This window comes from Lemur catta, chromosome 6 (genome assembly GCF_020740605.2).
Source record: "Lemur catta isolate mLemCat1 chromosome 6, mLemCat1.pri, whole genome shotgun sequence".
NCBI classification, from domain to species: Eukaryota; Metazoa; Chordata; class Mammalia; order Primates; family Lemuridae; genus Lemur; species Lemur catta.
In genome coordinates, this window is record NC_059133.1 from 83,204,586 (window position 1) to 83,218,181 (window position 13,596).

Consider the following 13,596-nt stretch of genomic DNA (forward strand, 5'->3'; position numbering starts at 1 on the left):
CAAAACAATATGTAGCCTTCTCCAAAAACTAAAAATAGAAAAAAGGAAGGAAATCAGAATATCAAAGTGATACTTGTATCCCATGTTTATTACAGCACGAATCACATTAGCTAAAATATGAAATCAACCTAACTGTCCATCGGGATATGAAAAGAAAAGGAAAATGTGGTATATATACACAATGGAATATTATTCAACCATAAAAATAATGAAATCCTGTTATTTGCAGCAACATGGATGGGACTGGATAGAGGTCATTATATTAAGTGAAATAAGCCAGGCACAGAAAGACAAATACCATATGTTCTTATTCGTATGTGGAAGCTGAAAAAATTGATTTCATGGAGGTAGAGAGTAGAATGATAATTATATGAGGCTAGGAAGGGTGTGTGGGGGGGGTGGAAGGATGAAAGACAGGTAGCTTAATGGGTACAAACATACAGTTGGATAGAAAGAATCAGTTCTAATCTTTGATAGTACAGTAAGGTAACAGTAGGTAACAACATATATTTCAAAATAGCTAGAAGAGAAGGTTTGAAATGTTCCTCCAAAAAGAGAAATGATAAGTGTTCACAGTAATGATATTCAAAATACCCCAACTTGACCATTACACATTCTATGCATGTTTCAAAATATCACATATACCCCATGAATATGTACAAATATGTATCAATAAAAAATTACAAAAAACTGCAGCTGCAGAGAAAAAAAATTGCATAAGTTGGGTGTGAGCAATGAACAGAAAAACCTGCACTCCTAGTAGATGTTGGTCTAGAGAAACAAGGGATAAATTTGTGAAACGGCATTATATTTCATATAAATATATTTATGAAGAAAAAACTCATGTGAGATGGTTACAAGTGTAGGTGAAGATACAACAATTGTTACTTCCTGGATGAAAGACAGATGCAGGAACAGCATGGGGATTGTATTTTTATCCTCCACGTCTTTATATCTGTGCTGCATCTAGTGAGAATGAAAAGATGTAGTTCCTGTCCTCAAACCTGCCACTGGATATGCCCAATGGGATCAGTCTACTGGTTAAGAGCATGGGAAATAAGATTACTAAGGACTGCCCCTTCCATGGTAATTAAATTGGGAGCTAAAGAACAGGAACATGATGGAAGATTTCAATATTTTCTGAATGAACCAGATGATTTCTTTTCTTTTATTATTTCTCATATTGCTGAAAATTACGTATTAAATTTTCATGAGCCTATGATAAAATTGATAAAATGTCTGTTCTAATTCTTTAGTTTACTCTTTGTTCATAATATATTTCATCAGAGAGAGAGAGAGAAAAAATGAGGAGAATGAGCTAATCATGGGATATTTTAATCAAGAGAAAAACTGTGTGGTACTAAATTAAGATGAATGTTAACTGAGTTGCAAAAGTAATATAGTTGATATATGAAAAAGGAAATTTTGATTTGCTAGGAAAGTTATCTTTCTTAATTTTTCAGTATGCTATGAGGTCTAAACAGCTTAATTGCTTTGTTGATTAGATTTAATTTTTATGCAATATACTGTTCTGGAAAAGTGGATAAATAGTTTTCTTTTGGAGAGCTTAAATTCTTAGGTCATTAATATTCCTGGCCTCTGATGTCTTGGTATGTAAAATGTGGAATGTGGACTAGCAGCTTAAGTGTCTCCTAGAAGCTTCTTAGAAATTCAGTCTTTGGCCCCACCCCACCACAGACCAACTGAATCAAAATCTTTCCTTTAACAAGATACTTGAGTAACTTTCATAACCCATTAAAGTTTGAGAACATTGTGGTAACATATCAGAATAGCTGTAAATATGTGTGTGAATTATACATTTACATATATAAGTGCCTACTCATATTTATTTATATTTCCCCCATTTTCAAGTTTTTATGTACTACTTTACTGACCCTGATTAAGTTAGGAGAACACAATAAAATAACAAAATATGACTTAGGGTGGAAACACACAATAGAGCATCACAAATATACCATTAGCAAAGCTGTGAAAAAAGTATCCTGACCATTGACATTTAAATAATGATAAAAAAGATTCTTAGCTATGATAAGGTTCAGGACCTGCTACCCCAAAAATACAGCACTTTGGCATTTAAGAAAACAGCAGAAGCAGAAGGGTCACTCTCACCTTCCCCTTGCCCTTCTCCCCTGAAGCAGGTAGTAAAGTCTTCATTCCAGAGGAACCTCCCCGGGCCCCCTGAGGAAAGGAACATCTTTATCCTCAAAGACACAGAGTCTCCAAAAAGAATCTGAACAAGCAGGCCTTGCTAAGTTCCTCCCAGTTTGTTACCATTAGATCATATCCACTTTGTCCAATCATGCTTCCCTCCCCTTGTCCACTCTTCACTAAACCTAAGCATAATAATATACTGATTTCCCCATTTTTCATTTCTGAAGGCTCCTGTGTCATGTAAAACTCATGTTAAATTAATTTGCATACATTTCTCTTACTAATCTGTTGTTTGTTGTAGGTGCCTCAGCCATGAATCTAGTGATCTGTGATGAAAAAAATCTTCCTCCCTACATCAACATTCTCAAACTTGGCTGGTTCCTCAAGTACTTACTGTGACTACTTTAACAGCCAGATACACTACCTGGAAGAAACTGAGTAGCTTAAATTTTAGAATTCACCCTATAACTAATCCAAAATAGATGAGAAACTGCAAAAGCAGCAACTTAATATAATTTATCTCTATCCTAATAAAACAGAATAGATTAAGAAACACAGTTCTGATAATACAAGCAGAGCTTAAAATGAAAAAAAAAAGTGTCTTTTACATCATTCAACAAAAGTAATAGTGATTTTTTGGGGGGAAAATACTTTCCCACTCTTAGGTCATTATATTTTAGTAACCACATAATATTTTGAATTTATTTAGACTGACACTTCACAGGAGCTCAAAGCAATCTATACATCACAAAAAGACCTATAGAGGCTTAGTAAAATTTTACATTTGGAATTAAAGATTACTAAAATGTAATCCTACAGCACATTTTTAAATGTATTAAAATCTCATTTTTAAAAGATAAGGAAATTGAGGTCAAAGGAGGTTAATTTAGTTTGCCAAAGTAAAGTAATAGAGAATAACGTTCTCCATAGTGGACAGGCACATTTTGATAATATTTATTTGCTTACAATGTCTCAATTTTCCAAAAAAGAAAATTAACTTTAGTCTTATGCGAGATTTGAAGATGACATTTAAAGTGCACCTTCAGTGATTATAATCAAACTTTATTTTAGTGAAATCATAACTAAACATTACCTGATAAAGATTTCTTAAAAGTTTTAAATATGTCTGGACGTGAGTGTTCTCTAAGTTATATTTTCTCTTTCTTGTTTTTAACCTAAATGCTGTGTATTGAATTATAAGCTCATGTTCAATGCAAAAATACGTGAAATATTATCCCTATAATCTTTTGTTTTGGGGTGAGCCTTCCTCATGTAGGAAGCCTTGTTTAGAGTGTAAAGACTGTGGGCTTTGGAGCCAGATAAACCTGTGCCATTCTGACTTTGCTCGTCTAACGTTATGACCTTTAGAAAATCATTTCTCATAGCCTCAGTTTTCCCACCTGTAAAATGAGAACAATAATGCTTTTCTTAAAACAGAATGAATGATATTACATGTGAAAATTCTAAGCATAAGATGGTTTTAATCAGTGAAGTGGATTTTTTAAATTGTTTTTATTGTTGTCATTGTTATTCTCATCTCCATTCCTTTTCCTTAAGCTTTTCTGATTTTTAATCAGAGCTCCAGTTTCCCAAAAGCATAATTACCTTTGTGGTTATTAAAAATGTATATATTTTCATTCATATTCATTTGAACTCCTGCCAGTCTTTCCCAGTGGGAAGGGAAATTTATCCTTCAGAGACTGCTAACTTCTTCCCCTGTTGTCTTCATCCTGTCTCCTCTTACCTCCTTATGGTATTTGACTCATCCATGGTCTATTCTGTGCCTTTATTCTTTCCTTCTCTGTTGGCTCTTTCCATCTAGTTTATGAACATTTTCAAATCTCTCTAAACCACACTCCCCATATCTCCAGACCAATTTTCCTCAGCATCTAGAATCCCACCTTCCTCCTGGCTTTGGCCACCACATGTTATTTCGGAGACAGTAGTCTGCACACATGTTTCTATTTATCACTTTCCATTCTGAGCTCATTGCAATCTTGATTTTCTTTCTGTCACTTTACTAAAGTTACTCTTACCTTTGTCAGCAAATAACTTCCTAATTCTCAAATTTAATGGTGATTTAATAAACAATAGCATACATATTTAGGACTTGGCGGTATATTACTTGGTATTTGAAACTTCTCTCCTTGCTGTCAAAGACACATTTTCCAACACGTGCTTTTTCTCACTTTCCTTTTTCTGCTCCTCTTTCTCTTTTGTTCTTTACCTATTGATGTTCTCAGGATTTTTTCTTTTGTCATTTTCTCTACGTAATCTCACCTATTTCGAAAGCTTCCAGTCATTCCCTTTTAAAACCAATAATTTCCATAGTAGTGTCCATCTTAAGTATTCTCCTCACAAATGCTAAGAATTTGAGGCAATGAATATGCTAATTAAATCAATTTATCCATTATAAAACACATACATATTGCAAAACATCATGTTGTATATAACAAATATATATAATTTTTGTCTATTAAAAATAAATTAATTTAAAAAAACAATGATTCCTTAACCCATGCCAGTTTTCCTAAAATCTGATCTACTTTCTCAATATCAGATGCCCTTCAGCACTCAAATACTCAACATGTCTCAAACTTAAATGATTACTATGCACCCCCAAAACCTCTATTTCTCTCAGATCTGTATTGTTATTGAAGTCACCATTGAACCTGGTGTTCAAATTTCTACTTCTCTCTCCCATACCATCCCACATTTTCAGTCACCAAGTTCCATTATATCCACCACTGTAATACCCAATGGATTTACAAGGTGTGTCCGGAAAGTATCAAGCCATGTAATGGGAAAAATAGGGACATTTATTGAAAAAGATACAAGATACAAGAAATATTGTACATAAGACAGTGACACCTTAGTCCCTTTAGAAGTAGGCACCTTGGGACCTCACACAGTTCTCCCAGTGTCTCTTAACCTAACCCATACATGTTCAACATTCTCAGGTGTTCTGTTTCTTACAGGCCTTCCAGAACGTGGGTCACTTTGAACAGATTCTTGGCCATCTTTGAAGCATTTGTGCCATGCTTTTATTTGCACAGTACTCATTGCATAGTCCCTGGAAACCTTCTGAATTATCTGAATAGTTTCTACAGAGAAATGTTCAAGCTTAACGCAAAATTTGATGCAGATTCTTTGCTCTACCAACTTAGTCATTTTGAATGCAATGGCCACACAGTGCACACGCTCACTCAACGATGTCTAGCGCCCCACTGACTAGTACTGTGAAGTTGTCATTGTTCACACATGCGCATCCCAGTCCACTCTCATTGACTGCCAGGTTGTATCAATGTTGCCCAAAGTGTTCTTGTTGTATTGAGAATGGCTGGGTACTTTCTGGACAGACCTCGGAGTGCCTCTTGTTTAGTCCCACGACAGCTACTTTGGCTCAGGCCCTGGTGCTTTTATATGCTCAGGAATAGTCTTCTAACTCTACTTTCTAACTCTTTTAAAGCATACATTATCATTCATGCTGTCATTTAAATGCTTCTTTCCCAATAGAAATAATTAATTTTCTTAATATCTTGATCACAAAAAGTCAGGCTTACTATAAAAATTTTGTAAATTAAAAAATGAATAAATATCTATATTGTAGTTCTTTTTCAAAAGAGGTGTAAATACTCTAACATTTTAGTACATAAGATTTCATTTTTTTCCAAATACTAACTATATATTTTAGACAAAATTAATATTTTAAAATGTGGTTTGAAAACATTTTTACCTTTAAAAACTATGATACATGTTTTTATGTCAAGGCATAGGGTGCTATATTTAAAAAATATTTTATAAATTCTATACCATATTTTCATCAAATTATGTTTCATGATATATGTTTACTCTTATTTTGGAGTATTACTGGATATTTAGCTTTGTCTTCAGTTTTCCTTTTTATCATTAGATATCATGCTATAGTGAATACCTTTATATCTAAATCTTTTTGTGTAACTATAATTGTTTCCTTAGAAATATTTGTAGAAGCAGAATTGCTGAAACTGAGAATATAGACATTATAAAGACTATTGATACATTTTTGACAAAATTCCCTTCAGCAAGTGCTATATCAATTTATATTCCCAACACCTATTTGGACAGTATTCTTTTTCCACTGAATTTCATTGTAAGTATTTTAACAATTTGATAGGCAAAAGTGGCTTCTCATTGTTTTAACTGCATGTTTGTTACTAGTTAGGTTAAAATCTTTAAATATTTCTTGTCCATTTGAGTTGCTATTCACACTCTTAACCTATTTTCTTTTAAATTGATAATTATTTAAAAAAAATTATAAGTGCATTTTATGTATTCTAAGGCTATTAAGATTTTATACTGATTTCTTTCCTCAGTATTTACCCTTTAAATACGAGTTGATCATTGACTTTTCTTTGCACCATTTTCTTATTCTTGCCCTACTCTTTCTCTCCCGTCTAATCTAAAGGCAATTGGTATATAATACTAATATTACCCTCATAGTAGGACTTTATAATAACTGATTACATGGTAAGAAAGAGGGCAGTAATTATATATACATCATCCTTATATTCTCAGTGATTGAGCAAATGTTTTGCACGCATATAGTGTTTAATAGGTTTGGAATTGGACTACCATGGTTCTTGTACTCCTACCCTTGCAAATACCTGCAAAACTGCACACTTTTTTAAACCATATACTCCAGCATGAAAAATTATTTTCTATTTCCTGTATCTTGCTCAAGTGCTTTTACAGTATTGTATTTGTAGTTAAGAGCCAGGGCTATGCAGGCAGACAAACCCTAGTTTGAATTCAGAATCTACTCTACCTTCCTAGCTATGTGACCTTGAACAAAGCCTCAGATTTCCCATCTGAAAAACAGAGGTCATTATAATAATAATCTCATGGATATGTTATGAGACTTAGATGTGTATCCAATATAAGGTAAGCAAACAATTAGTACCTAATAAATGACAATTACTCCTATAATTACCATTGTGACTTTAGTCAATTGAATACTCCAGATGAAGTGTAGTGCTATAAGGTTTTGAGTCTGAATTATTACTTATTGCATTATTAACTTATAACATGTTGCCTGTGTTCCCTCCATAGAAGAATTTTATGAACAGATTTCCAAAGCTTTAAGGATATATTTTTTAGAGAAATTATATGGGAGAACACTAAAAAATAAAATTTGAATGACTAATGTATATTCCTTTAGATATTAAAAAGAACAATTATGAATAGTTCACTCATTAAAATAAATTATATAAATACAGGTAGTCTTTATACAGGTAAACAAATCCCTGATATATACAAATGCTTCAATTTCCATTAGGGAATAAATGACTATATTTAAACTATACTAATACTTCGCAACTTTCTTAATAAAATTCAGTTAAATAAATTTTAATATTGTTAAGTGGCTATGAAAATATTCAAAGTACAATATTTTTATCAGTCAATTATTGAGCTATTTATGAACGATCTATTTATTTGACACAGTGATTAAGTCAAGGTCCATTGTAAATTTTCTCCTCATTATGCTTTTCCAAGTTTCTGTCTCTTTAACATAATTGCTGTCTGGATGATATTTCTTACTGCCAAAACTTAATGCAAATATTTTAAAATGTTTCTTGCTCTTTGGATCTTATGTTTTGGCATCAACCAAAGTACAGATGTACATTTGGAAAACTGCACATTCAAAAGGTAAGTTTTAATGAGTAATCAATATAAAATTAAATTTATTAAGATATTTTCTTGTGTTCATTGAATATACTGTCAAAACTATATGTTAAAAGAAAATAGCAGCCTAGTCTTTGAGTATGTTATTAAGTTCAAATAGAAAAGGTAAAAATGGGATACCTGTGAGCTTAGTGCAAAAAATTCTGTGATTTAAAATAAATATTTATTATTTTAATATAAGTGGTAATACAAAAAGGAAAATAGTCTTAAAAATCATTCACAGTTAACATTGTACACTGAACAACTGAATTTTCTGATAAGAATAACATCAAATTCACCAAATTACCCACAAGATATTTTCAAGCACATTTATGATGAATAATAATGACAACGACAATGGGAATATCAAAAGAAGTACAATTTTACTTTCATAAGACTGTTGTCAGTCTTTAGACACTTGTGGAAATGCAAAGGAGAAATGTAAATGGTAATCCATTCTGTTGAACAATTTAGTCTTTAGTGTTTTACTGTTTAGAACAACTCTGCATTACCAGCAAAGAAATATTTCTTCTCTTAAAGGTGCATTATATTTTCAAGAATGATCCCTAATGAATTTCAAGCAAATGGCTATTGTGGTAAGCTAATAGATGAATTTTCTATCAAATAAATATGTAAGGCTGATATACATGAGAATGGACTATTCTGATTGTTTTAATGAACTGCCTCAAAAAAGAAATGAATATGTTTTTAAACTTGCTCTTCTATAATAAAAATGTTATAATGCTTGTACTTAAACCCCATGTAATTTTTAAAAATTAGTATTTAATCAACATGCTAATATCATTCCAAATAAAAAAATTACTTATTACCAAATAATTTATTTTCTTCACTGGGATAAGTCGTAATAAGCTTTATTACAGGAAGGATGACAAATCTGTCCCAGTTTGCCTGGGACTTTACTGGTTTCAAACTGAAATTCCCAAATCCTGAGAATCATCTCATTCCTGGGCAAACTGAGATGTTTGGTCACCCATCTAGTCACAAGCCACTTAAATATCTCTTTCCATAAGTACTGATAACATAAAACCAAGAGTAAGTCTATTAATATGATTCATAACATTTCAAATTCACTATAAAGGAGCTAAAAGCAATTTAATTATTTTGATTATGAGAGTATAATGTTTGTGTAAAGTCTGTTAAAAGGAAACAAAAAAACAGTACTGCTTAACACTTACATGTTATTAAAAAAAAAAAAAAGCAAAATTTACCTTAATAAGATACTTACTTTTGCAAAAATTCTTCAGAGCCACATACACTTAGAATATGATCTTTGGGGAATAGCTGGACAGTTGTATAAAAGTGTAGAATTTCTGCAATTAGGTCTTTGACAAGACAATTAGCTAAAAACAAAGGTAAATGATAAAAGACAATAAGAATTTATCATTTAATGACTGGGGAAAAGTTTTTCAGCACAGTACCAAGCACGTTGTGAAGTATTCTAACTGTCTAGCTACATCAAGAGGAATTACATGAGTGGATTAATTCAATGTGGTATATGTATACCATGGAGTTCTACTCAACCACAAAAAACAATGGTGATCTAGCACCTCTTGTATTATCCTGGATGGAGCTAGAGCCCATTCTACTAAGTGAAGTATCACAAGAATGGAAAAACAAGCACCACATGTACTCACCATCAAATTGGTATTAATTGATCAACACTTATGTGCACATATAGCAGTTACATTCATCTGGTGTCGGGCAGGTAAGAATGGGTAGAAAGGGATGGGTATATTCACACCTAATGGGTGCAGTGTGCACCATCCAGGGGATGGACACGCTTGAAGCTCTGACTTGGGTGGGGCAAAGGCAATATATGTAATCTAAACATTTGTATCCTGTAATATGCTGAAATGAAAAAAAAGAGGTTGCATACTCAAAAAAAAAAAAGAGGAATTAAAATGAGATTCATCTCATTTATTAGTCTGGTTAGATTTAGAGATTTTTAAATCATTCTTTGCAATTCCTTTGATCAGTTCTATTTTCATATAATATAGCAAAGCTCGGTATCATGTTCCTCATGTCAAAACCCCTCAGTACCTTGTAGCTCTGCATAAAATGTAATCTACTGTGGCTACCCTTAGGAATCAGGGAAATACCCTTAAAGATTTAGGAAAACCATAGCCAGGCAAAAGTTCCAGGAGTGTTTTTTCTTTCCATTTTAAACTTAAATGAGATACTTTGCTCATTTGAAGAGTACCATCATGACAAAAGGATTCTGAATTAACTTAAATATTTTCAGAGCATTTATATTAGTTAAAATTCAAATTCATGACATGATATTAAGACAATTTTATAACAATGAACAAGAGCTTATCAATATTCCACCACTAAAAGCTGAAAATCATATAGCATTCACCACTTTTAGCTAATTTATGTGGGCAAATTATTTCACCTCTTTGACCTATTTTAATCAGCTGTGAAATAGGGTTTGCAGTAGCATGGTTTATTCTTTCAGGAATCTGGTGTGATGCTAACACAAAAAAACTTTAGACAAATGTGGTCAGCAGTGTTTTCCAACTGATATTCACTCTAGGATTAATATTAACAATAGTTACTATTTTATTGAACATTTACTCTATTAAGTGCTTTACATGCAATATCTTCCTTATAGTATTTATGATAAAGGTATCATATTCCAAATTTTGAAGATGCATTGACTAATTCTCAAAGAAGCTATGTAATTTGGTAGAGATTAAGTAGTACGCCAAAAGTCTAAACAAGATCTGTCAGACTCCAAAGCCTGTGCCCTTAAAGACTCTAAGTCTCCACAGTTGCTTATTCTTCCTTTCCCAAGGATCAATCACTCAAGATTCTGTCTTGAACCATTATATCATAGAAACCTTAGTGAACACATGCTTCTTGTCTCCACCTTTTTCTCTGGGACTCAAAATGTAAATGTACTATACAGTAAAGTATAGTACACGTTTCATAATCTCCCATCCTAAAATCTTACATGTACGTGCCATTTAACAGTAGCTAAAACCCTGATGACTTGTTACAATGATATTTGTCCATGAAGTATTTTCCTACTTATAAATGATAAATATTGCAAGGTTCTGTGTGTGTGTGTGTGTATGTGTGTGTGTGTGTGTGTGTGTGTGTGTGTGTGTGTGTTCTCCATGCTTTGAATACAGTCTGTATAGTCTCAGTCAATGAAAGCACTGCAGCAGACTATGGATGACCTGTAGCCAGCAAGAATTAGCATACTGCAAATGGTCAATTGCATTCCTCTGAGTTGAATTTTGTCTTCAGTTATGTGTTTACTTTCCTGTGGATTCTTTTAATGCTATACTTTTTATTTGGAGGGAAAAAATTTTTATCCAAACTACCTAACAAAAAGTAGTTCAAGTGGTATTGCTGCCACAATGACAAAGAAAGAGTACAATGTTGGATCTAAAAATGTAAGTTTTATGATAGATCAAGATGTCATTAAAAAAATTGTTGGAAAAGTAAATGGTAAAAATAATTAAGGAATTAGAGATTATGAAAATGCTTTGCCATGGCAGAAAGTATCTTAAACCAAGTTGGGAATATTGACAAAAATCATATGAATTGAAGCTATTAGAAAATATGGCTGCAGACAAAATCATGACTCCAAGGGCTTTGATTTGGAGGAGACAGAATTGCCACTATATGATGGTAGAAAAATATTTCTAAATACAACTCACTTAATTAATTAATTTGGCTTTTTCATCTCTAGGACTGCCCCTATGCTATATGGGACATTCATGAACTATTACTTTGTTAAAATTATCTTTCCCTTTTACATGAAAGATTCCATAACTGAATTTCTAGCTATTACTCTTCTCCTGTGCTTTGGTTCAATGTCTTCTATTACCTGGATCATATTAATCTTTGGATGTCTCATTACTACTTCAAATTTAACATGTCTAAACCTGAAATCACTACCTTTCCCCTTGAAGCCAACCATTAAGAGTCTGTAAGTTAAACCTCATATTGTAAGGCAAATACTGTGGCTTCTTTTAAATAGATTTTATACCAGTACTTTTATTTTGACCATTGATATAATCCTTTTCCCAATTTCTTGTGGTCTCCCACACCACACAACACTTCTTACTCTTAACCGTATTACCTATGTTATTTATTAGAAATTCTTTAATTATCCTATTCTATATCTTAAATCTAGTTTTTCATCCATCCTCCTCTATTCCTTTACACATCTTTTGAGATACAAGTGTCCCTACTTTTTACTAAATCTTGCTCTTCAATTCTGATCTTTTTTCCTAAACTGGCTTTCAGTTCCATCAGCTAACCCTCCTCTCTTTGTATATTTAATCCCCCCACTTTGAAGATGCTTCCCCCTTTTCCTAAAGATGTTCTGTTTCTATTCAACCTTCCGGTAAAATATCCCCTCATCCATTCTATTCCTTTAGATACTATCCTTTCTTTTAGGTTATTTTTACTGACAAACTTCTTTAAAGAGTAGACAATTTCTACAGTTCTTATTAACAATTGCTCTTTAATCCTTGCAAACAGACTTCCACTTCCAATCCTTTGCACCATGTCACTAATGGCTTCCTATCAGACAGTTCCAACCATGGGTCATCTAAGTATACCATTAAAAACACTGACTCCAGGGCAACTTTGGAATTGGAAATAGGGACTTGGGAATCATCTTCACTGAAATGATAGAGATTATAGAACAGAGAGAATTTTTTGTTGAAAATCTTAGCTGAATGTTCCTCATCTGACTAAAGCAGAGACTCAAGAAAATACAGCTGTCATTAACTCCCCTCTGAGGGAGTTTCTTGCAAATTCCAGGAAGAAGACAGGCTGCCTATTGTCATTAATATTATAAAAAAGAAAAAATAGAACCCTCCACACTTTCCTATTGAAGCCCTAAAACCCCTCCCTTTTTGTTAAGTTGGCATACAACCTCTGGGTATTCGGGGAGTAGTAACTCATTACTGAGTAAACTCCATGTACATAAACCTTGTGGTTTTTTTCCTGTTAATCTGTTTGTCAGTTAATTCACTGCAATACCTCCCCTCCCCCAACCCTTTCACAACCATTCAAACCTAAGTGGGTAGAGGAAAAGTTTTCCTCCAAATAGTGGCAAATGCTACTCTGTATGTTGTCATGAATGTGACTTTTCTTCTTTTCTGCTTCTTCCTCTTCTCCTGCACACCTACCTTCCTCTTCCTCCTTAGACTTGTAACACCTTGGAGGGCATGGGCACCCTCTTTCCCACTTTGCATCTCTCACACTGAATACAATGACCTAATCAATTTACTGAAACCTCTCATGAAAGTAAAAAATGGCCTCTGGTTTGCCAGCTTTAACAAAGGGACATCCAGAGAGAGAGATGTTGGGCATTAAATGTTGTAACTTGAAAGATGGAAGCAGATGCTGTAGTCACAATTATTTCCTTTTCTCCAGAAGCTAAAGCCAACATGACCCAGACCTGTGGCCATTCTGACTGGATCAACGTGTAGCACTATAGATCTTGACTGGGCAATCAGAGGCTTTCTTTTAGAAACTGGGAATTGGATCGAATAGAGTGATTGACATTCCTTTAGATGTTTGGCCAAATAGCCCATATGCTTGAGAGCTTGGCTTTCCACTTTTCTTTGGAGAACAAAAGAAAATAAGTTAGCAGAGAGCAAGAGAGAGGGGGAAGCAATTATAAAGAGAGCTGAAGTGAGAGGCATACACGAATTTTGGGCTGTGTGGTCA

The 13,596-nt window shown here is 33.3% G+C and overlaps 1 protein-coding gene across 2 annotated transcripts in view; it reads right to left on the reverse strand.

Moving 5' to 3' along the window:
* PIK3C2G (phosphatidylinositol-4-phosphate 3-kinase catalytic subunit type 2 gamma) overlaps positions 1-13,596 on the reverse strand; it is a 336,298-nt gene that overhangs the window by 310,964 nt on the left and 11,738 nt on the right. For both annotated transcript variants that reach the window (XM_045554248.1, XM_045554249.1), the window contains exon 4: positions 9,122-9,236. In XM_045554248.1, the coding sequence (XP_045410204.1) occupies positions 9,122-9,236 (115 nt within the window). The remainder of the gene's footprint in view (positions 1-9,121; positions 9,237-13,596) is intronic.